This window comes from Pongo pygmaeus, chromosome 22, assembly GCF_028885625.2.
Source record: "Pongo pygmaeus isolate AG05252 chromosome 22, NHGRI_mPonPyg2-v2.0_pri, whole genome shotgun sequence".
Lineage (NCBI taxonomy): Eukaryota > Metazoa > Chordata > Mammalia > Primates > Hominidae > Pongo > Pongo pygmaeus.
In genome coordinates this window covers 45,586,617-45,612,737 of record NC_072395.2, presented here as the reverse complement: position 1 = coordinate 45,612,737, position 26,121 = coordinate 45,586,617, and the positions used below count along the sequence as shown (strand labels likewise).

Genomic DNA, 26,121 nt, shown 5'->3' with positions numbered 1-26,121 from the left:
AACAGTGAGATTTTGGTTAGCCCACAAAACTGCGAAATCTGTAAACTGCCATTTTTTGTTTTTTGAGAAAAAAAGCAGTACAGAGGAAAAGATGCCATTCCAAATATTTTTATGTTCTAATAGTGGAACTAAATGCATATTTTAATATTGCAAGAGTCCTGACAGCATAGACCTTTGGATGTAAATGTGTTATATTTATCCTTTTGTGTTCCTAAGGTTGGACTCCATGAAAGAATTGCACAAAACAAATCGACAGCAGCATGAGAAACATCTGCAAAGCCGAGTGGACTCTACCAGGGCTATTGAAAGATTAGAAGGGTCTTCTGGGGGTATTGGTGAACGGTATAAATTTTTGCAAGAAATGCGAGGGTATGTCCAAGACTTGCTTGAGTGTTTCAGTGAAAAGGTAAGAATGCAAAAATACTAATCTCTTTGAATAAGGCAAAATTAGGGAGGTCTAGATGGCCTTGTGTAGAACATTCTATAATTCTCAGAAAGTACCCACTGAACTCAACATTAGAAGTGATGAAAAGTCATGCTTCATTTTTCTTCACTTCATTAGTGGCATTATCTCTTAAGGGCAATATAATACCTTTGTTGAAAACAGAAATAAAGATAATATCTTAAAGCACATTTAAATAAGACTTTGGAAAGTCTTATTTCAGTATGGTGGTAGATTATTATTGGCCTGTGCTGAATTCTTAGAATATAAGGGACTCATCTGATAAAATTTTCTTTTATGGTTCAGGTTTAAACTTATTTTTAAACTGTTTCTACAAGCAATTCTAAATATGCATATAAAGTTGCAAATTTTTATTAGTTTTTTGGTTTTTTTTTTTTTTTTTTTACCCTGGATGATTACCATTGTTGCTAATAGTTTTTATCTAAGTAAGCCTACGCTTGATTCCTTTCAGAAACCATTTCATTGGATATCATTTTTTCTAAGGTTTCGTTTCTCCCAAGTTTATTTTTTTCAATAGTATAGTCAGTTGACAAAATGTTTGGCATTCTTATGACATTTATTATTTACATTTAAAATTAGGTGCAAACAGCTAATTTCTCAAATGACCTCCTAATTGATTTTTTTCTTTAAGATAAAAGTATTGGTTGAGGCACTGGTTTATAAACATTTGTGGACTTTGCAGCCTTATCTTTAAAAAAAAAAAAATTAAAACTGTGGTCCTTAAATATCCTATCTGAACTTTGGATTGGAAGGCACATTTCCCTTTGTTATTGGCTATGTAGATTAGCTTAGAATCTGTAAGCATATAGTGTGGTTAAATATGTATTTCAATTTTTGTTATCTTTGTTGATTACTTGAATACCCTAAAACCAATGGCTGGGAAAAGATCATTGCCAGGCTATGTCTTCCTGATGGGTCTTTCTTCCTGATGGGTCTTAATGATTCCAGTCAGCCTGTGGCCAGATTCAGGATGAGATAACATTCACCATGTCCTCTCTGTAGGGTTTCTCATGTTTTGTCTTTATCACCTACCTGGTTTCTGGAGAAGCAGCTGCAGTCTGAGTTATGATACCACTTGTGTATCAGTTGCTTAGGGAGGGGAAGAAGTATAGGCTTGTCTGTATTCCTCTGTGTCAGGAGCTGGAGTCAAGATTGGAAGTGGAACCTAAGTGTTAAGAGTTGACAGTCGTGTCCTTCCTACTGGCAAAACTCTTCTGAGCCCAGTGGGCATGGTGGGAGCTGGTCTCATAACCTTTGTGACTAGAGAAAGGATCTTTTTCTTAAACTATACTTTATGAGTTTGTCCCTGGAGAGCTGCTTCTTGAAGTATCTTGGCGCTTGCTTCGGAACTTTCTTGAGTAAATTAAGACATTCATAATTGCAAACACAACTCTAAAAAATTTGACAGTAATATGATCAGCTAGATCATACCAAAAGTAGGACAACCTAGTTTATAGTTTTTAATTGTTGAATTATTAGTGTACTTCATCTCTTGATTACCTTGTTCCTAGAGAAGTTTACTTCAGATTATGCTAATGTGCTTATACAGTCACTTAGATTTTTTGGAACAAATCTTAAACCTTATACAGTGACTACATTTTAATTAAAAGAGGTAGACACAGCTTCATTTAAAGATGAGTATTATATTTCATTCTAACATTTTCATGTGTATTTCGTTTTATTAAGAGTACTGCTCAGCTTAGATCTTTAGAAGATAATCTTAAAAATAAAACAAAAAACAAAAAAGAGTACTGCTGAGTTGATAATATAAATTGTTATATTGGAGATACTTAGAAATAATTGGATACTTTGAATAATTATAATATTATTTCAGAGTAAACCGTAAAGATAAAGATCCCTTTTTTTTTCCTCTTTGCTTATGAAAGTTTAGGTGGTTTTTAAACTTAAGTTTTAAATATTTGTAAATCATTTTAACTTGCCATTGTTTTTGTTTCCCTATAATTATCTTTCTTGGGTTCTTTGCCTTAACTTTGGCCCTAAAATAGTAATAATTGGTGAGAGTTTTGAGTTTGGAGAGGTTAAAGAAATTGTCATGGTGCAGACTCTTGAGATAAATCAATATTGTTAAGAAACTTGAATGAGAGCTGACAGTCTGTTTAGGGCTTTTATTCTCAGTAAGAGTTTTTCTCTGGACCTCCAGTAAAAGGCATTCCAGTTAACCTAAAGAGAAAAACTACATTGTCAGAATCTTAACTATACATTGCAAAATTATATTCTGTATGATGCCAGCTTAGGTGGGTAGTTCCTACAGTACAGGAAACTTAACAATCTCTAGGACTAAAAGATAAAAGAATGCCTCTTAGGCTCGTTTATCTTTAGTACTTCATGGTTTTTAAAAAAAAAAATGAGGGCGTGGGGAAGTGTAAATGGCAATGTTATGGCAGTAATTGCTAAAAAAAAATTAGATTATAGTAAATTTTAATGATAGAGTCTCTGGACTCAGCTATCAAGGATAATCATTGCAGATTTGGGGACATTGTTGCCCATGGTGTGGCATATGAAAGAACAAAATAACTCCGTTAGTTTGACCTTTCTGTGAACATTTGCTACTTTTGCAATGGAATCATGCAAGTATATAAAATTGCTTTTATTACAGACATCTTTGTATTCCACCTGCCTTTTTTTATTTTCCATTTGCAGTCTGTTCAGTTCAGGAAGCTGCTATAACACTTGGTGCCAGTGTTCCCAAACTCTAAATAATGTGTTTTCCATTTTGCACTAACCATCAGGAAACTAGAATTTCTGGTTTCCTCAGGTATGTGTAGTGGTCATTAGTGTTATGTGAAAGTTTCATAGCATTTGATTATAACATAAGGTATTTATAAAGAGAAAGTTTTCTGTTTTAAGTTAGCTTTCGTGTTCTTTTGTATTCTATATGAATCAAGTAAATGCTTTAGGGATATTAACCTGGAAAAAATTATTGACTTTGTAAGCTCACAATTCATGTAAATAAATTTTTATAAAATATGGAAGAATTTAAACATTTGACAGGAAGAGAACAACTTTTTAAATTTGAGATATATTGATTTCAGAGAGGTTAGTGATAGCTGGAAATTTTATTCGCCCTAGTAATTATTTTGTTTACATTAAAAAATGTGTAATAAGGCTACAAAATAGTTAACAGATTACTGTAACGTACTTGATACATATGAGTGGCAGAGCAACTGAAATGTCCAAAATTGGAGAATTAGCAGACTCTTGTTCTTACCTACTTATAGAGCCATTGTGCTTTTTTGGTATCGCACAGTGATAATGTTTTACTTTGAACTACAAAAATCGCAATGCAGATAATGCTGCTGGAAAACTAAAAATAGATATTAAAAAGACTTCTAAGTACTTAAATATTCTCTAAAGGAAAAGCTCTAAAATTGTTGACATTTCTTTACTTGTTTTATGAATACTGAAGTGTTAACATTTCTTAACTAACGTTTACTCCAATAACTAGGCACTGGACATTATAGCTCTATGCATGGATTAAAAGAAGAAGTGTCGTTTCCCAAACATAAAACTGAATTTGCTACTTGTGTGCTGTTGGGGATTCATGATTATTCTATCCATAGAGAGGGTACTTTTTCAGAAATCCGGAAATAGTATGGAACCCTCAAATAAATAAGCAGCTGAGGAGTTTGGTGTTACGGAGTGTGTTGTATTTTTACAGGTGCCACTGATTAATGAACTTGAATCAGCAATACATCAGCTGTACAAACAGCGAGCTTCCCGCCTTGTCCAAAGACGACAAGATGATATTAAAGATGAATCTTCGGAGTTTTCAAGCCATTCAAGTCAGTCCATCTTGAAGGTTTTTATTATTCATTAAACAACCTTGTTTACTTAGTGCAGCCTAATTGAAAATTAGAGATCTTGGAGCTTTTTTTTTTTTTTTTAAAGAAACCATTTCCTTGCTGTTGTGTCAGGTAGATCTAAAAATGGTAACAGCATGTACTTGAATTGTGTTTAAGAAAATAGAGCTTCACAAAGGAGCTCAAAAACGTGCTAAGATTCTGACAGTCTTCTTATTCTTTGGGCATATTTTTTCATTCTCCTTTAGAGTATAAAAAAGACATTATCAGTATTTTATGTTAAAACCATTATCTGTTTGGCCCTAATTGGTTTTTTCCCCCATTTTCATTCAAAACACCAATACAAATAAATGCTTTTGTTGATCACAATGAAAGAGTTTGAGTTTAGGGACTGGGACATTTTGTGGGTAGGGGGAGGGAAGCTATAACTTAACAAATGACACAACTCCAAGATTAGGAGAGTTTTGAGCTTCATCCTTTGGATAAAGCAAACTTTTTGTAATTTCTTCTTAAATGTTTCTCTAGTTTGCCGTATGTACTGTGTTTTTTAGTAAGTCAGTTGGTGCTTACAATTCTTGAAATTTTGTATACAAATGGATAGAAATTGAATTTATACTTCCATCATTATGACATGTGTTATGGAAAACCAGAATTGGAAACCTCTTGTTAAATAGTTCAGCGGAGGTCCTTTAACTAGATGTTTTAAACCATTTAGTTCCTTTTTTTCCCGTTGCCCTCCATATTCTTGAGTGCGCTAATAGGAATTTTCCTAGTGTGAATTCCTTGTGGTTTCTTTTGTCATTTCTTTGTTCCCTTTGTCAGCATTTCTCAAATGGAAGTATGCATCACAATTACCTGATACTCGTTTAACATACAGATTTTCTGGTTCTGTCCCCAGTGATTCTTACTAGGTCTTCAGCATCCAGAAATTTGCGTGTTAAACAACCTCTCCAGGTGATCAAATGCAAAGAGCTCTAACGTTATTCTTTCAGAAAGCAATGCTTTGCTATACATGGTCTCTAAGTCAGAGAGACATAGGATCCCTGAAAAAGCATCCTCCTATGTGTCAGATGGGTTTTGGAGAGGCATAAACAGATGGTAATACGGCCCTCATAGCTGAGGTAGACTCAGCTATGAGCCCTATAAATGGCTGTGACCTTCTGTTTTTGCCACTGAATTTTAAATTGGATTATTGACGTTAGCCACCTACATGACTCATGCATCCCTCCCAGATCACTTTTGATCCAGACAGAACCAGATATCTGGGGCAGATTACAGGTAACCATTATACTACAAAGGGAGGAAATTTTCTTTTAAGTTAGATGGTTTATGTGAGCTGTACATTTCATCAAATACCTTTTCCCACCTGTAATTTGTTCTTGAGAATATGGAGCTATTTACTTAGAGGGAATTTGAAAGAAGAGTTGAATTATGTATATTAATTTGAAAGTTGGAAAGAAATTAAAAGATACTGGGAAAGTGAAAAATACAGTCCTAGAGGGAGTATACATTAATTGCCAAAGATTTGAGGAAAATTACATGGGATGCTGGAGAATAATTCATTTTCTGATCTGTTTTTTAAAGAAGTAAAGAATAGTCTGAAATTCATCTGTTTAGATTTATAAGCACTTATCTGCAATTACTGTGTATAATTCTTACAGAAATGGAGGAAGCTATCACTTGAGTCATGTTAGACTCACCTGTCTTCTCCAGTGCACATTTCACAAAACCTATACATGCAGTGATGTTTTAAGTATAATGATTTTTTTTTTTTTTTTTTTTTTTTTGAGACAGAGTCTTGCTTTGTTGCCCAGGCTGGAGTGCAATGGCGCAATCTCGGCTCACTGCCACCTCCGCCTCCCAGGTTCAAGCAATTCTCCTGCCTCAGCTATGCCTGGCTGATTTTCGTATTTTTTTTAGTAGAGACGGGGTTTCACCATGTTGGTCAGGCTGGTCTCGAACTCCTGACCTCGTGATCCACCCGCCTCAGCCTCCCAAAGTGCTGGGATTACAGGCGTGAGCCACCGTGCCCAGCCGTATAATGATATTTTTAACAATATTTCTTGAATGAAGGAAAACTCTTGAGTCTGGAATTATTTTTATAGTTTGGGATATTTTAGCTAATTCATCTGGGGTATGTAGTGAACTCACATCTAGGGCTGGGACATCTTTCTGGTTTAGTAATTTTTCATTGTAATTGATGCACTCAGGAACATACCTCCTTCCTAATTTCAGAGCTATTTTGAAATATGAATGAAAAACTCAGTAAAAAAAAAAAAAAAGTCAACTTTTAAAAATAGTAGGGTCTGGCCGGGCACGGTGGCTCACGCCTGTAATCCCAGCACTTTGAGAGGCCGAGGCGGAGTTCAAGACCAGCCTGGCCAACATGGCAAAACCCCATCTCTAAAAATACAAAAATTAGCCGGTGGCGGGTGCCTGTAATCCCAGCTACTCAGGAGGAGGCTGAGGCAGGAGAATCGCTTGAACCTAGGCAGCGGAGGTTGCAGTGAACTGAGATTGTGCCATTGCACTCCATTCTGGGCGACAAGAGCAAGAGTCTATCTCAATAAATAAATAAATAGATAGATAGATAGTAAGGTCTGATAGGATATTCTGAAGTAAGAGCTGAATTTTGGTTTTGTTTTTCCTGTTGCTGATTTTGGTGACACATCTCTGTTGATATCAGTAAATATCAGTTGATAAGTAAAAAAATATGCAAGTCTTAACTTGGATGTCTTTCATCTTGCATGTGCTCACCTCCCTCCCCTCTCACCCGGTCCTTTGGGTTGTTTGCCTCCCCTTACTATCATATCTTCATAGTATGGAACTAAAACGTAGAAATGAGGGAAGTATAGTGGACAGATGTTTCCCCCACCCCTTCTTCTACCTAGGCAAGAGATTAGGGGAGTCTTTTTTGATTAAAGAGAATAGGTCCAAAATAAAGACCCTGAAACACTAAAATCTGGGGGTCCCCAACAAAAGAACTGGCTCTGTACCTAGTGATCCGATGGAGACACCTCTGTTAGACAGCTCCTGCTCACACACACAGCTTCCTATCTTGCTCTTCTATATGAACAGGCAGTTAACGATGATCATAAGGACCAACCTGAGCAGCAGAACCAAAGGGACTGAGGAAACAGACAGTGCTGGTACAAGTATGCAAGTTTTCTGTAAACAGGATACTTTCAAACAGTTGGGAGCCCCAGGGAGATAATAGAAGGTATCCTACTCAACAGCAGTATAGAATGCTGTAGAAGAGGAATATTGTAAGAACAAGAACTATCTCTTGAAAACTAAAAATATGATAACTGAAATATAAATTTAAATAGGATTGGAAGCTAAAGCTAGGAAATTACCCTAGAACGTTTTTTGAGAAATGGAAAATAGGAAGACCAAAAAAATAAAATAAAACTATGCTGTGAAAGAGAAAGATTAGCATTTGAGAAGGCGGAAGTTGGTCCTGCTCAGATGCCTTGTTCTAAAAATAGTGATAGAAAACAAATTTCTACAAAGCAGAATTACAAAAAATTTATTAAACTCTTGCAACAAAGCTGTTTTCTTATGTCTTCCTGTGTTTTCCTGCTGTCATATCATTCAATGTGATGCTTAAGTTCTTCCTCCTTAAAAATGTAATATATTATTTTTCCCTTTGCACAGGTAATTTAGAGTTTTGATTTATTTGATCATCATGATAGCTATTCCTGATAGCTGTCCTGTTACTTAGACATAAAAATAGTGAGTAAGCCCAATTACGTATTTGTAGGGTTGTTGAACAAAGAAATCACTTATTTAATTTTTCTACTTTTTAAAATGGGAACGCAGAATAATATTGAAATTTGTTCTAAACCAAAAACCTACCTGTTTTACCAGTTATTGCAGAATCTTGCCGTTGAGATTAGCAAGCAGTCTGTCGTAATGGCTTATTCTGTGCAAACTCTTTCCTCAAGATTGTTGAAAGATGGCTTTTAATTTTAACCGTTGTTGTTTTGCAGACAAAGCTCTGATGGCACCAAATCTTGATTCCTTTGGACGTGATCGGGCACTGTATCAAGAGCATGCAAAACGTCGCATTGCAGAGCGGGAGGCCAGGAGGTAATTCTCAAAACCCTTGCTCTTGGCTTGTTTGGGAAGGGAGGAGTCTCTTTTATCTAGTTTGGGAACTTGATGTTTATTATTTAGGACTCGTCGTAGACAAGCCAGAGAACAAACCGGTAAGATGGCAGATCACCTTGAAGGCCTTTCCAGTGATGATGAAGAAACTTCTACAGATATTACTAATTTCAATCTGGAAAAAGGTTAGACATTTATTTGGAAATAAGACTCATCATCAATTTAGTTTCTACTTGGGTATGGTTTTTACCATGAAATGGTTTGAATCTTCATGGTCTCTGCATTAGAACCAGACACTTCTTTTTTAATTGCAGAAATTTGCATGCCTTTTTATTAGTGAATATCATGATGAATTCTCAAAATAGGGGTAACACCTTCTCATAGGGTATACTTAGTATTTGCATAATAAATGTTGTTACTCTTCCAAATGGTAGAATTTTAAGTGACTGGAAATGTGTCAGGTCCTTGAGGGCGGCTCTCATTGCAGCCTATCTGGTCTGGAAAGGTAAAGCTTGGCAGTAGAGCACTCAGCCCTGAAGGAAACTCTTGATTTGGGGAGTCATGAGTAATCTCGCCTTAGAGGAATGGTTAGTACTATTATGTGCCAGGCATTTTCAGAAGGATCCCAAATAAAAGTCTTCATTTCCCACCATTGGCTATAATTGTTTGGAATTATATCAGTTGCACACCATTTGGAACTTAGTTGGAGAAGCTTCTTGCTCTTACTTTTTTTACAGTGAACGTTTCTAAACAGAAAATTTGAAAGACTAGCACAGTGATCATCCACATACCTATCACTCAGATTAACAATGCTTATGATTTCACCAAGTTTGCCTGGCTGTTTATACAAGGAAATGTGCGTGTTTGCTGAACCATTTGCAAGTAACTTACAGACCTCATGGCTCTTCACTCCCCAAAATTTCAGTGTGTTTTCCTGTAAATGAGTATATTTTTCTGTATAATCACAGTACTATTATCTTTTTTCTTTTTTTTAGATGCCTATTCTGATTATTTCTTTTTTTTTTTTTTAGCACAATAAGAAAACAAATTTCTTAATATCATGTCCATATATAATTTTTCTCAATGGCATCCTGGAAAAACCCTTTTTAGGAACTATTTTTATGGGTTATTTTGTGGTTTTTGAAACCAGGATCCACCTAAGGTGCATGCTCTGCATTTGGTTATTACATTTTTAAATCTAGAATAAATGAGTAACCCTAAGTACTCTCCACATTCACACACCCACCCCTATTGTTCGTTTAAGACACTAACTTTTTGAAGAGACCAGGCCACTTCTCTTATAGACTGTCCTATATTCTAGACTGGTCTGTATTTTCCTCATAGCATTGTTTAACTTGTTCTTTGATCCATTTCTTGTAAACTGGAATTTAGGTCTGAAGGCTTAATTAGATTTAAGTTAAACTTTTTTTTTCTTCCCCAAGAATAATTTATACAGGATGCTGTTTCATACTGCCTAAAAGCACATGACAAATGTTAGACTGTTCCCACTATTAGCAATGTTAAGATTGATCTTGCAGTAAAGGTTCTCAGAACTTTATCTCTTCATTGTAAAGATTTCCTTTTCCCAAGTAATCTGGGACATCATAAGAGTATCTTATTCTTGGTCGGGCACAGTGGCTCACGCCTGTAATCCCAGCACTTTGGGAGGCCGAGGCAGGCAGACCACTTGAAGTCAGGAGTTCGAGACCAGCCTGGCTCACAGGATGAAACTCCATCTCTACTAAAAATACAAAAATTAGTTGGGCATGGTGGCGCATACCTGTAATCCCAGCTACTCAGGAGACTGAGGCAGGAGAATCACTTGAGCCTGGGAGGCAGAGGTTGCAGTGAGCTGAGATCGCACCACTTCACTGCAGCCTGGGTGACAGAGTGAGAATCTGTCTCAAAAAAAAAAAAAATCTTATTCTCAAATAACTTTTCGCTTCAAGTTCCTAGCATCCATTCAGCTGATAGTTGGCTATGTCAGTTATAATCACCAACAGAGTTTGAATGAAGCAGTGTGATTAGTGACTGATTATGATGCACAGCTGCTAATCTGTGCAGTGATTTGTGAACTAAAAAGCTAGCAGCACAATTACTTATGGCTAGTATACCATAGTAACTGAAATTTGAACCGTCTTGTTTGGGAACAGGTTTTATTTAGCCAAACTCTGGTAGAAAAATTGTATATACTGGAACTGCAAAACAAGGACTGGCTGCACTTTAGTTTACATAATAGACAAATTGAAACTTCAATTTATTTTTTTCTTCTAAATTGTGACTAACAATTGGCCTTTTGTTAATGAGCATATCTTCTGATACTGAAGCTACAAAGAAAACACTGAAAATATTGGACTTTTTTTTTCCTACTTCATACTAATATATGGTTCTCTGTGGGGTTTTGTTGTTTTTAGATCGAATTTCAAAAGAATCCAGCAAAGTTTTTGAAGATGTCCTTGAAAGTTTCTATTCAATTGACTGTATTAAATCACAGTTTGAAGCATGGCGTTCAAAATACTACACATCCTACAAAGATGCTTACATTGGCCTTTGTTTGCCAAAATTATTCAACCCGCTCATACGACTTCAGCTCCTCACTTGGACTCCTCTTGAGGTGAGTGGCTTCTGTCACTATTAGAAAGTGTTATAATTTGATATCTGGGTAATTTTAATCTCAAAGCTAGAGATGTAAGCTTAAGCAAAATATTTTGCAGGGGTGATAGGGCATAGGCTGTAACTGATACAGATTGTATCTGGTTATAATCTTATGATCTTTCCTTTTAAGTTTCATGTCTTCCCAGCAAAGCTATGTGCTTTTTTGGTTTTTTTTTTTTTTTCCAGTTTACATATAATCCTTTTTTCAGCCAGCTAAAATTATATGCAGTAACACTGCGATATGAACATGAATAGTAAGAACTTGGTCCTTTGATCCTAGAGGAACTCAGAACCAGATGGGAAAGCACAATGAGGCAGGTGTGAAATGAGGACATGACCCGAGTCAGTTGTCATGGTGAGAAAAATTGATAGGCCAGGCATGGTGGCTCATGCTTGTAATCCCAACAGTTTGGGAGGCCAAGGCGAGAGGATTGTTTGAGCTCAGGAGTTCAAGACCAGCCTGGGCAACATAGCAAGACCTTGTCTCTACTTAAAAAAAAAAAAAAAAATTAGCTGTGGTGGCATGTGCTCATATTCCTGGCTACTTCGGGGGCTGAGGCAGGATTGCTTGAGCCCGGGAGATCAAGGCTATAATGAGCTATGATTGCGCCACTGCACTGCAGCCTGGGTGATAGAATAAGACCTGTCACAAGAAAAAAAAAAAAAGATAAGGAGGTGGAATCAAGAGGACCTATTGGTCTGTCATATAAGGGAGGGGGCTAGAATTGACTCTGGAGGTCTAGTGGTGATGTTTACAATGTGGTTTTAGAAGTTACCAACATGGGTGAAGCTGTAGACATGGTTGAGATTGGCTAGGTTGAATTTGTGAACTATAAGGAAAAGGGAGCTGAGGTTGATGCCATGGAAACACAACTGAAAAAAATGTGAGCTCTGAGAAGCATTCAGCTCACAGCTCCTATTTCCTGTGTGCTCTTGGCCAGACCTTCTGAAGTTTTGCTGTGTGCATGAGTGTCCTGGTAGACAGCAAAGGCCCAAGACTGTATTTTGGAGTTGTTTTTCTGTGTCCCCCACTCCTCTGCCCCACAGTTTCCAGCTGTGTCAGCCTTCCTGAACTCCACCCTCTGTCTCCTCCACTCAGCAAAACTGCTCTGCTGTCCTGAACTAGCATCTCATCTCATTTGATTCCTTTCTTTCAAGGGTCATAGTCTTGTGCTGCCTATGGTCCATTGTATTTTGTCCAGTTCTTTTTTATTTTCTTCAACTTTTAAGTTCCAGGGTACATGTGCAGATTTGTTACATAGGTAAACATGTGCCATGGTGGTTTACAGCACAGATCAACCCATCACCTTGGTATTAAGCCTAGCATCCAGTAGCTGTTGATGCTGTCCCTCCCCCAAGTCCCCACCCCCACCCCCCAACAGGCCTCAGTGTGTGTTGTTCCCCAGTATGCGTCCATATATTCTCATTGTTCAGCTCCCACTTGTGAGAACATGTGGTGTTTGGGTTTCTGTTCCTGCGTTAGTTTGCTGAGGATAATGGCTTCTAGCTTCATCCATGTCCCTGCAAAGGACATGACCTCGTTCCTTTTTATGGCTGCATAGTATTCCATTGTGTATATGTATCACATTTTCTTTATCCAGTCTATAATTGATGGGCATTTGGGTTGATTCCATGTCTTTGCTATTGTGAATAGTGCTGCAGTGAACATACATATGCATGTAGCTTTATAATAGAATGATTTATATTTCTGTAGGTATATACCCAGTAATGGGATTGCTGGGTCAAATGGTATTTCTGCCTCTAGATCTTTGAGGAATTGGCACACTGTCTTCCACAATGGTTGAACTAATTTACGCTCCCACCAATAGTGTAAAAGTGTTCCTTTTTCTCCGAAACCTTACCAGCATCTGTTGTTTCTGGACTTTTAAATAATTCCCATTCTGACTGGCATGGGATGGTATCTCATTGTGGTTTTGATTTGCATTTCTCCAATGATCAGTGATGTTGAGCTTTTTTTCATGTTTGTTGGCTACATGAATGTCTTCTTTTGAGAAGTATCTGTTCATGTCCTTTGCCCACTTTTAATGGGGTTGTTTTTTTCTTATAAATTTAAGTTTCCTGTAGACTGGATATTAGACCTTTGTCAGATGGATAGATTGCAAAAATTTTCTCCCATTCTATAGGTTGTTTGTCTGTTCACTCCGATAATAGTTTCTTTTGCTGCGTAGAAGCTCTTTAGTTGAATTAGATACCATTTGTCAATTTTTGCTTTTGTTGCAGTTGCTTTTGGTGTTTTTGTCGTGAAATCTTTGCCCATGCTGATGTCTTGAATGGTATTGCCTAGATTTTCTTCTAGGATTTTTGTAGTTTTGGGGTTTATATTTAAGTCTTTAATCCATGTTGACTTAACTTTTGTATACGGTGTAAGGAAGGAGCCCAGTTTCAATTTTCTGTATATGGCTAGCCAGTTCTCTCAGCACCATTTATTAAACAGGGAATTTTTTCCCCATTGCTTGTTCGTGTCAGGTTTGTCAGAGATCAGATGGTTGTAGGTGTGCGGTCTTATTGCTGAGTTCTCTATTCTGTTCCATTGGTCTGTGTGTCTGTTTTTGTATCAGTATCATGCTGTTTTGGTTACTGTGGCCTTATAGTAACCTTAAGTCTGGTAGCATGATATCTCCAGCTGTCCAGTTCTTAGTGGTTTGCAACCAAAGGTTAAATCCGGTTCTTGTTTCTCTTATCATAGCTGGAAGCAGAAATAGCCACTATTTTAGTATTTGGGTAACCTTTTAAATGTCTTTTAGGCAAAATGTCGTGACTTTGAGAATATGCTGTGGTTTGAATCTTTGCTGTTTTATGGTTGTGAAGAACAAGAGCAAGAAAAAGATGATGTAGATGTTGCCCTACTACCTACCATTGTGGAAAAGGTGATTCTTCCTAAACTAACAGGTAAATCTCCTGTTCTCTGAATTGAGCATTCAGACACACTGGCTTTCTCAAATCTATTTTTATGAGTTTATAATTCAGAGCATGTTTCCTTATAGAAATTACATGAGAAATAATAGTTACCACCTGGCCCAGAGATGGCTAGAGGGCAGAGGGGTTCTTATCCTGGGACTTGAAGACCACTTTAGGGTGGGCCTGTAGTTGAGTGCAGTAATTGCTTCATAGGTGAGGTTTAGAAATTCAAAGACTGACTGAAGCAAAATTATACAGAGTTTGAGGGAGGAGGATATGCATTTATGTGGGGAGCAATTAAAATGCTTTCATAAGTTCCTCAAAAAAGATTAGGAATCATTGATACAGGAATCTATTTTAAATACTAGAAATGTTAGTTTGAAATTCTTGATGCCAAGACAACATTTCTACAGAAATCCTCTTTTTTCCTAATCTTTATTTTCCCTGAGTACCAGAAATAAGAATAATCTGTCCTCTCTCCACATCCCTATCCCTCCAAATTCCCACAGTTAATAGGACAAAGAAGACTAAAGCTTATATTGTAGAAAAAGAGGAAAAATAAATTAGGATTGGCATTAATAGAGGTCTGCTTGACAAAAAATTAAAGGTACAATTGGCTTCTGTGTCTCAATCCTCTTTTTTTCTTAATAGTGATAGCTGAAAATATGTGGGACCCTTTTTCTACAACACAGACTTCAAGAATGGTGGGAATTACACTAAAATTAATCAATGGATATCCTTCAGTAGTGAATGCAGAAAATAAAAATACACAGGTAATTTAGTATCTTTGGAAGGCTTTTTTTTTTTTTCCTCTTTCTATTGAATATGAGCAAGCATTGAGAGAATGAGTGGTTATCCTAAACCAGTCAGAAATCTGGTTCTCCCACTTGGGCCATCAGGGTCATTAAAGCCTGAAATACACAAAATTTGAGATATTAGTGTTTTTTTCTTTTTTTTATACCTAGTCCCGCAGAGAGATGTTAGTTTTCAGTTTAAAAAAATCAATATGGAAGGAAGATGTCATCATTTTAAATAGCCTTTCATTATTATGATTTCTCACCACCACACCTCAGTCCCAATCCGACTAATCAAATGTCCTTTTAAAGACTATTTTCTGGGGGGAAATGAGAAACCAAAATGTTAACAATTGATAATTTAAGCTTGTCCAACCCGTGGCCCATAGACGTGTGGCCCAGGATGGCTTTGAATGCGGCCCAACACAAATCTGTAAACTGTCTTAATATATGAAATTTATGCACAGACCCCACCCCACTCCTTTTTTTTTTTCTTTTTTTTTTTTTAGCTCATCAGTTGTCGTTAGTGTCATTATATTTTATGTGTGGCCCAGGACAGTTCTTCCAGTATGGCCCAGGGAAGCCAAAAGATTGGGCACCCAAACCATTTAAACAGCATATAAAACAACTAGATACCGTTTTATAACTAGTTTCCAAACTTAAAGTTAGTGCTCTTCAGGGGCCATTCATAAAAGCTGTTTAAATGTAGAGAAGGTGGGTGCTCTTTGTCATTGTTGAATTTTCACTTTGAGAACTAGATAATGTGTCTGGTCTTAAATCTTTATGTAGACTAAGGGATTGAAAGATTTCTAAAGCTTTATTGCTTGGCAGTTGTTGAGGAATGAACTAATAGATTATTAAGTATTAATTACTTTAGGGTCTTCAATGAGGAAAATTAAAAATTTGAGAAACTAGTTCACTCAGTTCAATATTCAGTTACATGATTTGGAATATGGCTTATTTTTCTTGTCATAGTCCTTATTAAAATGTGTGATCTACTTTTAACTTTTTAGGTATACCTAAAGGCACTTTTATTGAGAATGAGAAGAACTTTAGATGATGATGTATTTATGCCCTTATATCCCAAAAAGTAAGTAACTCTGAAGAACATTAAAGATAATATTTTCCATTGTCTTTCAGAGAAGGCTTATAAAATTCTGAAAAACTAGCTTGAAATACAAAACTTCACCCATGTAGTGTATTACAGAGAGACTAGATTAGTGGTGAGATTGTTCCCTTAAGCAGAATAAAACAATACTCTTACGTTCTCCCTGAGTGTCTCAGAATAAATTTCCATTGCCTTTTTAACATACTATCTTCCAGAATGCAATTATTTGAAAAATTAAAAAATCATTTTGTTTACCTGTTTTGTAGAAAAATCTTTTGTCTAGGAATCATATGGCACCTACATGTAAAATACCTGATCATGATATGTTTCTCTTTTTTTTACTTAGTGTCTTAGAAAATAAAAATTCTGGGCCTTACTTGTTTTTTCAACGACAGTTTTGGTCTTCAGTTAAGGTACGTGTCCATAGACTATCTAAAAGACTCAGATTTCGTTTGACTTCATATATTACATTTTGTAGAGTGTTTTGTTTTTTATTAACTCCATAGGCTTAGATCTATTTATATATATATATATATATATACCCAAAATCTCCATTTTACAAAATAATTTTATTCCAAAAGTTCATTCAAGTTTGATATTTTCACAGGAGAAAGTGATTTCTGAGTTCCAAAGTAAGGTCCATCGTATTCAACAAAATGCCTGACTAAGCCACAATTAATTTTTTCAGCAAGTAGACTACAGTAGTCCTCCCTGTATCCATGGGGTATATGTTCTAAGATGCCCAGTGGCTACCTGAAACCACAGATAGTACCGAACCCTATATATACTGTTTTTTCCTCTACATACATACCTATGATAAAGTTTACCTTATAAATTAGGCACAGTAAGAGATTAATAACTAATAATAGAACAATTATTAATAATATACTGTGGTAAAGGTTATATGAATGTAGTTTCTCTTTCTCTCTCAAAATATGTTATCATACCCTGCCACAGCTGACTGAAACCACAGATAAGGAGGACTGCTGTAGCAGATACTCTTCTGAGGTTTGGGGATATAGCACTGAGTAAGCTAGAAGTGGAATCTTTGTGGGGTTCACAGTCCAGCACAGTTGACAACAAATAGGTAATCTCAGGTGTGATGAGTTATGAAAGGGGACATTCAAGGTAATGTGGAACATGTGACAAGGGGCACAGAGACCTTGACCAGCCAGTCCCAGAAGATTTCCTTTCACCCTGAGGAAGTGATATGTAGATCATTAGACCTGGAGGAAAAATAGGAGTTAGCCCTGAGGTGAAAGAGAGCAGGCTACGCTGGAGGCGCTGAAGAAAGCATAGGACAGCTGGAGTGAGCAAGTCAGTCCATAGTACAGATGATAGAGGATCTTGTAGGTCATTTGAAATACTTTGGTCCTTATCCCAAAAGTTGTAGGAAGTCACAGGAAGATTTTTTCCTTTAAAAAAAAAAAAAAAAGGTATAATTTACATATGGTAAAATTCACTCTTTTTAGTGTATAGTTCTGTAAATTCTGATGAGCAGATACAGCCATGTTATCACTACCAAAATCAAGATATGTAAAACTTTTATTGTCCTGAGAAATTCCCCATTCTCTTTTGTAGTCAAGGTCACCACAAGCCCCTGGCCACCTCCCAGTCTGTGTCCTATGGAGAGAAGGGAATTACATGATAGGCAAAGTCTTTTGAGTCTGGCTGCTTTCACTGAATACATTTGAGGTTCAGCCTTGCTGTGTAGGTGCACCAGAGTTGGGTTTTGGTTTTCATTTAGTCCCTAATTAAGGGACATTTGGATTGTTTCTCTTGGGACTCAGAAAACAATACCATAAAATGAAGGCCTCAGAAACAGCCTCAGAAGAACTTTTTCTTTGACCTTCTCCTGCCCACCTTTCAGTCTGTTCTCCCTTGAGGGTTGCCATAGAAACTAGAATCCCTGTTGCCCAGGCGGGTCGTAGACACCAGAACCCCTTTTCTGCAAAGCCAACCATAAAACCTAAATATATTACTCTTAATTTTGCCTCTGCCTTTCTGTGTGAAAACTGACCATAAAACATCTGACCTACCTTGTTTGATTATAGGCCATAAAACCCCCATTCCAGAGAGGGTCCTGCCCCATACCCAGAAACAAAGAATGCTGCTCAGAGAGGCCAAGAAGAATCTGGACGGACAGGCCTTGTTGTGTGTTTTCTCTTGAGCAGTAGATCGTACCTTTTTGTCCAGTCGTGTTTCTGCATGCCTGTACATATTTCGTTAAACCTAAACATAGTAGACAATTTCTCCTCCATCTTTGGGTCTTTACTCTGAAGGCTCTCATGTTACATAAAACTGTGATCAAATAAATTTATATGCCTTTTCTCCTGTTAATTTGCCTCTTGTCAGTAATTTTCAGCGAAACTTCATAGGGCAAAGGGGAAGCTTTCCTTTGGCCCCGACATTTCCAATTTGGTTATGAACAGACCTTCTATAAGGGTGTAAGAGCTTCTATAAGGGTGTTCTGAATATGTAAGTTTCATTTCATTTGGGTGAAACAGCCGGGCAAAGCTGTCTTCTGAAGTGGCTGTATCGTTTTGCGTTCTTACCAGTAACCTATTACTGTCCTGGTTATTCCTTACTCCCACCATACTTGCTGTTGTCAGTGTTTTGCTTTTTAAGTCATTTTACGGGGTGCAATGTGGTATCTCATTGTGGTTTTCGTTTGCATTTCCCTAATGACAGTGTTGAGCACGTTTTCATGTGCTTATTTGCAATTTGTTTATGTATTTTGGTGAAATGTCTTCAAATCTTTTGCTTAGGTTTTAAATTGGGCTTTCTTCTTACTAAGCATTGAATTCTATATTCTGGAGAGAAGTCGTTTATCATATAAATGATTTGCAGATTTTTTTTTTTTCAGTTTGTGGCTTATCTTTCCATTCTAATAGTCTTCCATATGCAGAAGTTCTTAATTTTGATTAAGTCCAGTTTATCTTTTTTTCCTGTTATGGATTGTGCTTTAGATGTCATATCTAAGAAATCTTTGCCTAATATGAAGCCACAAAGGTTTTCTCCTATCCTTTCTTCTAGAAGTTTCATAGTTTTAGGTTTCACATTTAGGTCTGTGACTCTTTTCAAGTTAATTTTTTTTTAAAGGGTGTGAGGCCTGGATTAAGGTTTATTTGTTGAAAAGGCTATCCTTTGTCCTGTGAACACCAAAAATTTGAGACAGGTCTCAGTTAATTTAGAAAGTTTATTTTGCCAAGGTTGAGGACACACCTGTGACACAGCCTTAGGAAGTTCTGATGACATGTGCGCAAGGTGGTCAGGGCATAGCTTGGTTTTATACATTTTAGGGAAACATGAGACATCAATCAATATGTAAGAAATACATTAGTTCCATCCAGAAAGGTGGAGACAGCTCAAAGCAAGGACCCCCCCCATTGGGGACTTCCAGGTCACATGTAGGTGAGAGAGAGATGGTTGCATTCTTTGGAGTTTCTGGTAAGTTTTTCCAGAAGAGGCAATCAGAATATGCACTATCTCTGTGAGCTGAGAGATGACTTTGAATAGAATGGGAGGCAGATTTGCCCTGAGCGGGGTTCCCAGCTTGAAGAGGCCCAAGATATTTCCCTTTCACAGTCCTTTGAATTGCTCTTGTACCTTTGTTGAAAACCAGTTAACTATATATGTGTGTCATGGAAGGGTTTAAGGTAAGTAAACAAATTGCCTTTTTTTTTTTTTTTTTAAGAGACGAGGTCTTGTGTTGCCTAGGCTGGTCTCAAACTCCTGAGCTCAAGTGGTCCTCCTTCCTTGGCCTTCCAAAGTACTGGGATTACAGGTATAAGCCGCTGTGCCCAGCCATAAATTGCCTGGCTCAGCCTTCCAAGTAGCTGGGACTATAGGCGCCCACCACCATGCCCGGCTAATTTTTTGTATTTTTAGTAGAGACGGGGTTTCATCATGTTAGCCAGGATGGTCTCGATCTCCTGACTTCGTGATCTGCCCGCCTCAGCCTCCCAAAGTGCTGGGATTACAGGTGTGAGCCACTGCGCCCAGCCGTAACCACAGGTCTATAAATTACCATTTTTAAGATTACTCTATCTGCTATGTGGAGATAATAGATTGAAGTAGGTATGGATAGTGATAGTGAAAATGGGAACTGGTATTTATTGTGTATTTTATGGGAACTAGTACTTATTGTGTGTTTACTATGTACCAAGCACTGTGCTGCACGTTTTACATAGATTATCTTGTTGAATCCTCAGAATGGCTCAATGAGGTACACACTGTTTTTTTTCACTTTACTGATGGGGTAGTGAGGCACACAATAACCTGCGCAAGGTCATTCCATTGGTAATTAGAGATGGGAATCAAACTCAGGCCAGTCTGACTCTTGAGCTGCTCTTCTCAACTGGGCTTCTGTGGGAGACTTAATACCTAATGCCCTAAAGCCTCCATTGTCTATAATGAATTCTTCTTTTTCCCCTGCATCTGTAACAGTACTAACTATGTATCATTCTTGGGAGAGCTGAGTAAAGAGCCACACAAATCATTTTCTGTAGGTTTAGAACTCTTGCAGAGCCCTGCTTGAGAAAGGCTACTCAGTGCTCTTGCTCATAATCACTGGAGTAACTGTAGGGTTCTGAAGAGATTAAGGTGGGTCAGATTCAGGGGATGGCAGCAGGAACTGAGGGAAATGGACAGACTGGATGGTGGTGGAGACACACAACTTGAGAGAGAGGTCAGGAATGACCTCCAGACCTCTGGCGCGAGCAGCTGGTTGAATAGTGTTACCATTTACTAAGTTGAGAAACAACTGGGAAACTATAAGTTTTTATGGTGGGATGGGATGAGGCTTTCATTTTATGATGATAGCTTTCATTTTCTATGTATTGATGAGCTTGGGTAGCTTGAGATGCACAAGTGATGATATAACTTGGTTGTAGTTCATGATACATGGTAGCCATGCAGGGTTGTAGTCAGACTCTCCCATCTTTTGTGGGCAGCGTGGGGCGTGGTGGGGGTGTGCATAGAACCAGCTAGAGTGTAATTTTGAATGGAGGACACTTACCTAAGAATCAGCACTCCCTGATAGTAGTGTCTGCAATGGTGGAAAATGTTCTGTATCTATGCTGACCAGTGCTGCAGCCACTAGCTACATGTGGCTGTTTTAATTTTGACTAATTAAAATTGAATATTCAAATGTAACCATTCTAGGAAATATTTGTACCTTTTAAAGTATTAATATTTCTTAGTACTTTGGCAAGACATGGTCTGCTGTATTTCATATGGTGTTTTACTATGTAACTTACTTACTTTGTACCTAATCTAATTGTTTCACATTACCTATTTTTTTTCTTCTTTCCAGCTGTTAGGCAATTTTCTTCAGTGGTATGGCATTTTCTCAAATAAAACTCTGCAAGAGTTATCAATAGATGGTTTATTAAATCGATATATTCTCATGGCTTTTCAGAATTCAGAATATGGAGATGACAGCATCAAAAAAGCCCAAAATGTGAGTTAAATGCATAGTACAGTTTTTAAAGCATATAAGTTAAAATGAATTAAGTTTTTGTTTGTTTGAAGAGGGATTTGAGAATTTTATGAAACCCCTTTGATTACTGGACTTGCATGTAAGGTTGACAGTTTGCCTACCCAGGTAGTTCCAACCCCCTACAGCATTTTTTACATAAGAATGCATACTATTAAATATATCTATCCATCTATATCCATATTTTTATAGATATTAGTGAAAGTTTTAATATTTTTATAGGTATAAATAAAAGTTTTAATTTCAGAATAATAATAACCTTATTATCTTAACCTCAGTCTGGGCCAACTCGACTTTCCTTAGCAGCATGCATGGATGTCTATTCGTGGAATTATTACAGGGGATGGGGGTGCTGTAATTTCATTTTTATACCACTCATTTTTACATCAAAAGCTGCTGGAAAAGGAAATTTAGTTTATTTAGGCCATCCTAGAAGACTGGAAAATGAAGCAGTTGGTTGTCAGTTTTATGTTACTAATTTACTCAAATATTGGACAGATTATCTTTTGCTTTGAGTGCCTAACCCACTGGTTGGGGTAAAAATTCAGGTATATTGGTTTAGTTAATGTAGGAAGTCAGATTTAAAAGAATATTTCTTCAGAGTAATTGCTGTAGCTCAGAAGCACGTCTTCTGGTGAAATACATTTATACCCATTACCTAGACTTTGCTTTTAATACTTTAATTTATTCTGTCTTAACTATTTTATTTTACATCTTTCTTCTCCACAGGTAATCAATTGTTTCCCCAAACAATGGTTCATGAATCTGAAAGGAGAACGGACTATTTCTCAGTTAGAAAACTTTTGCCGATACCTTGTACACTTAGCAGATACAATTTATAGAAATAGTATTGGGTGCTCTGATGTGGAAAAAAGAAATGCAAGGTAATTTTGTAATTAATGAAATGGTAATCTAGAGTTGTTTAGTTGCCAGATTTAGTATTAAAATGTTTTAAGTAGAGATGTTTATATTTTAGTTTAAATTGTATGTTCACTTAGTATTATAAAAAATGCACATAATTTTTCATTTTAGCAGTTTTTACTTTTTTTCAGTATGTTATTTATGAAGATATAAGGAAAGACTTCTGGTAAGGACCAACCCTCAGGGGAGTGAGTAAACGGTTGTTTTCTCTGTCTCCCTCTTTGAAGAATTAGAGAGGTCTCAGACTCTCTTGTTTGGAGTTTCATTATACAGATGTAAATTCAAGTTTATCTCCCAATTTGGGGAGATTTTTTGTTTTAATCAATATTATGAACTAGAGGTTATCACTCATGGCTTTTTGGGAGCAACTTATTTCTAATTTTTACCAAGGGTTGTAAGAAAAGAGTGAATGAACCATTAGCCTTTCTGTGGACATTAATTTATGGATGTTCAGGTAATTCTGGGATAAATCTCTAGCATAAAAAGTAAATAATAACACTAAGTGGGGCAGTTTGAAGGAATTGTCTTTTTAAAATTTTAATTTCATATATCTTCGTAATGTCAAAGTTTAATTTTTGTTTAGATCACACCATTAGTCATACCCCTATAACAAAACCTTCTTCTGTTCCCTCATTCCCCTTTCTTGAAAAGGACCTATTTTCCTGCAAGAAAATTGGATATTTTTTCCACAATAAAATTAAAGTAGCTATTAAAGATTTTAGGCCGGGCATGGTGGCTCATGCCTGTAATCCCAGTACTTTGGGAGGCTGAGGCAGGTGGATCACGAGGTCAGGAGATGGAGACCATCCTGGCCAACATGGTGAAACCCTGTTTCTACTAAAAATACAAAAATTAGCTAGGTGTGGTGGCGCGTGCCTGTAGTCCCACCTACTCGGGAGGCTGAGGCAGGGGAATTGCTTGAACCTGGGAGTCAGAGGTTGCAGTGAGCTGAGATTGCGCCACTGCATTCCAGCTTGGTGAAAGAGCAACACTCTGTCTCAAAAAACAACAACAAAAAAGATTTTAATGGTAAAATTCTTTGGCAGGTTTTGGCTGATTTGATTTTGTTCTTAGTGTGTGCCATTTTGTTATTTGTTGGCGCTAATATTTTTTCTCAGTGTGTTTTCTACTAGATAAATTTTATCACATTTTAAACTTTGATTTACATATATTTAACAGTGTTTCTGTTTGGGAGTTAAATATCAACAAATAGCGTTTACTTTTCTACAGAAAAGAACTTTAACAGCTATGTAAGCACCTGCTTTGTGCAGTGCACATAAAGCAGTTTTCATGTGGGTTGGGAAGTTTTGCAAATTTTAATTCTTCCCTAACAGGTGCTTACTACAATTCTATAGAAGAGATGAGACAATTACTAATGTCATATTATGTCTTGTTTCTCATGAGTGGTTTAAGCTAAATGTTAAAACAGTCATTCTTAAAGTGTGGTCCCTGGACCAGCAGTATCAGCATGGCATGGGAGTCTGATAGACTTGCAAGTTCTCGGGCCCCACTCTGGGCCTCCTGAATAGAACTCTTGGGGTGGGGCCAGGGATGATCTGCATTTCAACAATCCTGTAGGTAATTCTAATGTGTGCTAAAATTTGAGGATTACTTCCTAGTAAGAAAGCAGAATGACTTCTAGCTGGGGTGATAAGGAAAGTCAGATTATACTTTATTTAGTGAATTCTGGTGGAGTGGAAATTATGCTGGATCTTGACAGATTGGTGATGAAGAGACACAAATAACGATTTGTGTTCCAGGTATATGCTAAAAGTGCCAGGACTCTGGTTTGGGAAGGAATGGGAGACAGGCCTCTGAAGTAGTTTGAAAACAGATTGCTTTCTTTTCTTTCTCAATATTAATGAAACTCATTGATCTCAATGAATTTTGTTTTGTTTTTTAAAATGGGTCCCCTGTCTCTGGGCTAGTCATTTAAACATATGTAAGTTTTGTTCTATATGGATAAATGTAAACTTTTTTTTAACATGCCGTAGCTTGCATATCTGTTTCCCTTCTTTGAAAATGTGTGCTTGGAAAAATTGATTGCAGAAGCTCTAAAATAGCCACGAAATCAGTAGCAAATTTTCTCTCAGATGTAATAATTAATGAGATGCTGCTATATTTTTTTCTTTTAGGGAAAACATAAAACAGATAGTAAAACTCCTTGCAAGTGTTCGAGCTTTGGATCATGCTATGTCTGTTGCAAGTGACCACAATGTGAAAGAATTTAAGTCTTTGATCGAAGGAAAATAGATCTATGAGACTGAAAAACCTATTTGCTTGATTACCATTCCCAATGTGTAAATTTTGTATATATGTAAAGTTTCTTAAACTGTAAAATAGCAATTCTTGTTTTAATACAAAAAACATTATATTCAATACTGTGTCCTTAAATGATATTTCTTCAGAATGAAAGGAATTCAGATTATTTCTAGGAGTCTATGAATGTTTTCTTTACTGCCTGTCATACTTTGTTTACTGAAGTATTTTGTATGGTCATTTAAATTAACCCTCTCAGTTAATTGTCCCCTGTAAACGATGTGTGCAGTGTAAATTGTGTAATTATGCATATATATATTTATACCACCATGGACTTACTTTCACACTGGAAATTTGTGGTGTTTTTTCCACAGAGGAAGCCTTTTAACAGCAGAAAATTATCCGGTAGCAAATTGTCTTAGGGAAATTACTACGCTGTTGTAACAAAAGGGCTGGCAAGTGACTAAATGTTCGTTACCTTTTGGTTAGCGTTGCTATCACTGTAGCTGTGCTGCCTTAACATTGAGAGTTGAGTTGTGGACTTAAGTCACTGAGTGAATGTTGAACTTTCTTCCTTGAATCAGCGTTAGAGTCAAATGTGGGTTTAATGTGAATGCTAAATGAATATGCAACATAGTTTCAAATGGAACATAGAAATTTCACTTTTGAAAATAATAAACCCACAACCTAATTGCATGGTTTTGGGCTGACCGTCCTGTCTCATTCATGATTTTATTCCCTGCCCAGCTTGCAGACACATGCATTTGAATTTTAGTAGTCTGTCATATTTAAAATCCCACATATGTGAGTTAAATATGCAATAAAGAATACGCCTTGCTGATTAGCCACACCCAGGCAATTTAATATCCATGGTATTCTATAATGTTTATACCACATTGTAAATATTCAGAGAACTTGTTTTAAAGTTTATGCTTTCTGATTCTGTGATTTTCAAAAGAGGAATTTTTTTGGAAATTAAGGACTATCGTTTGATAATTATATATGTAATTAAGCTTTAGCCAAGCATTAAATTAATTTTTAAATATATCCTTTGTTGTATTTTCCTGATGACGAAATTTGCAGCATTTCAAATGACTCTAATAAAGTGGGACTGTGAGCAGGCCCATGTGTACCCTTGATCAGGACATAATATGCAGAACAGTGTCATGTACTGTATTTGCTCTGTTAATTTTATCTTATCCCTACATATTTGTATTAGTTCATTCTCATGCTGTTATAGGGACATACCCGAGACTAGGTAATTTATAAAGAAGTTTAATTGACTCACAGTACCGCATGGGTGGGAAGGCCTCAGGAAACTTACAATCTTGACGAAAGGCACGTCTTCACAGGGTGGCTGCAGAGAGAAATGAGTGCTGAGGGAAGGGGGAAGTTCCTTATGAAGCCATGAGATTTCGTGAGAACTCACTATCAGGAGAAGAGCATGGCGGAAACCACCCCCCATGATTCACTTATCTCCACCTGGTCCCGCCCTTGACGTGGGGATTATTACAATTCAAGGTGAGATTTGGGTGGGGACACAGAACCAAACCAAATCAGTATTCATTCTG

At 36.9% G+C, this 26,121-nt stretch overlaps 1 protein-coding gene across 3 annotated transcripts in view; it reads left to right on the top strand.

The window, feature by feature from the left end:
* The window catches only part of PAXBP1 (PAX3 and PAX7 binding protein 1), a 37,990-nt gene extending 12,393 nt beyond the window's left edge, over nt 1-25,597 (top strand). The window contains exons 7-18 of one of the 3 annotated variants that reach the window (XM_054468523.2): nt 217-406; nt 4,143-4,266; nt 8,277-8,376; nt 8,464-8,579; nt 10,809-11,008; nt 13,815-13,959; nt 14,620-14,741; nt 15,776-15,852; nt 16,217-16,283; nt 21,188-21,334; nt 22,100-22,254; nt 24,427-25,597. In XM_054468523.2, coding sequence (XP_054324498.2) covers nt 217-406; nt 4,143-4,266; nt 8,277-8,376; nt 8,464-8,579; nt 10,809-11,008; nt 13,815-13,959; nt 14,620-14,741; nt 15,776-15,852; nt 16,217-16,283; nt 21,188-21,334; nt 22,100-22,254; nt 24,427-24,544 — 1,561 coding nt within the window. In that variant the 3' untranslated portion in view covers nt 24,545-25,597. Of the gene's footprint in view, nt 1-216; nt 407-4,142; nt 4,267-8,276; nt 8,377-8,463; nt 8,580-10,808; nt 11,009-13,814; nt 13,960-14,619; nt 14,742-15,775; nt 15,853-16,216; nt 16,284-17,924; nt 18,700-19,567; nt 19,658-21,187; nt 21,335-22,099; nt 22,255-24,426 lie in introns of those variants that run through there. The other 2 variants (XM_054468525.2, XM_054468524.2) reach the window with 2 other exon arrangements.
* Nucleotides 25,598-26,121: the final 524 nt, after the last annotated feature.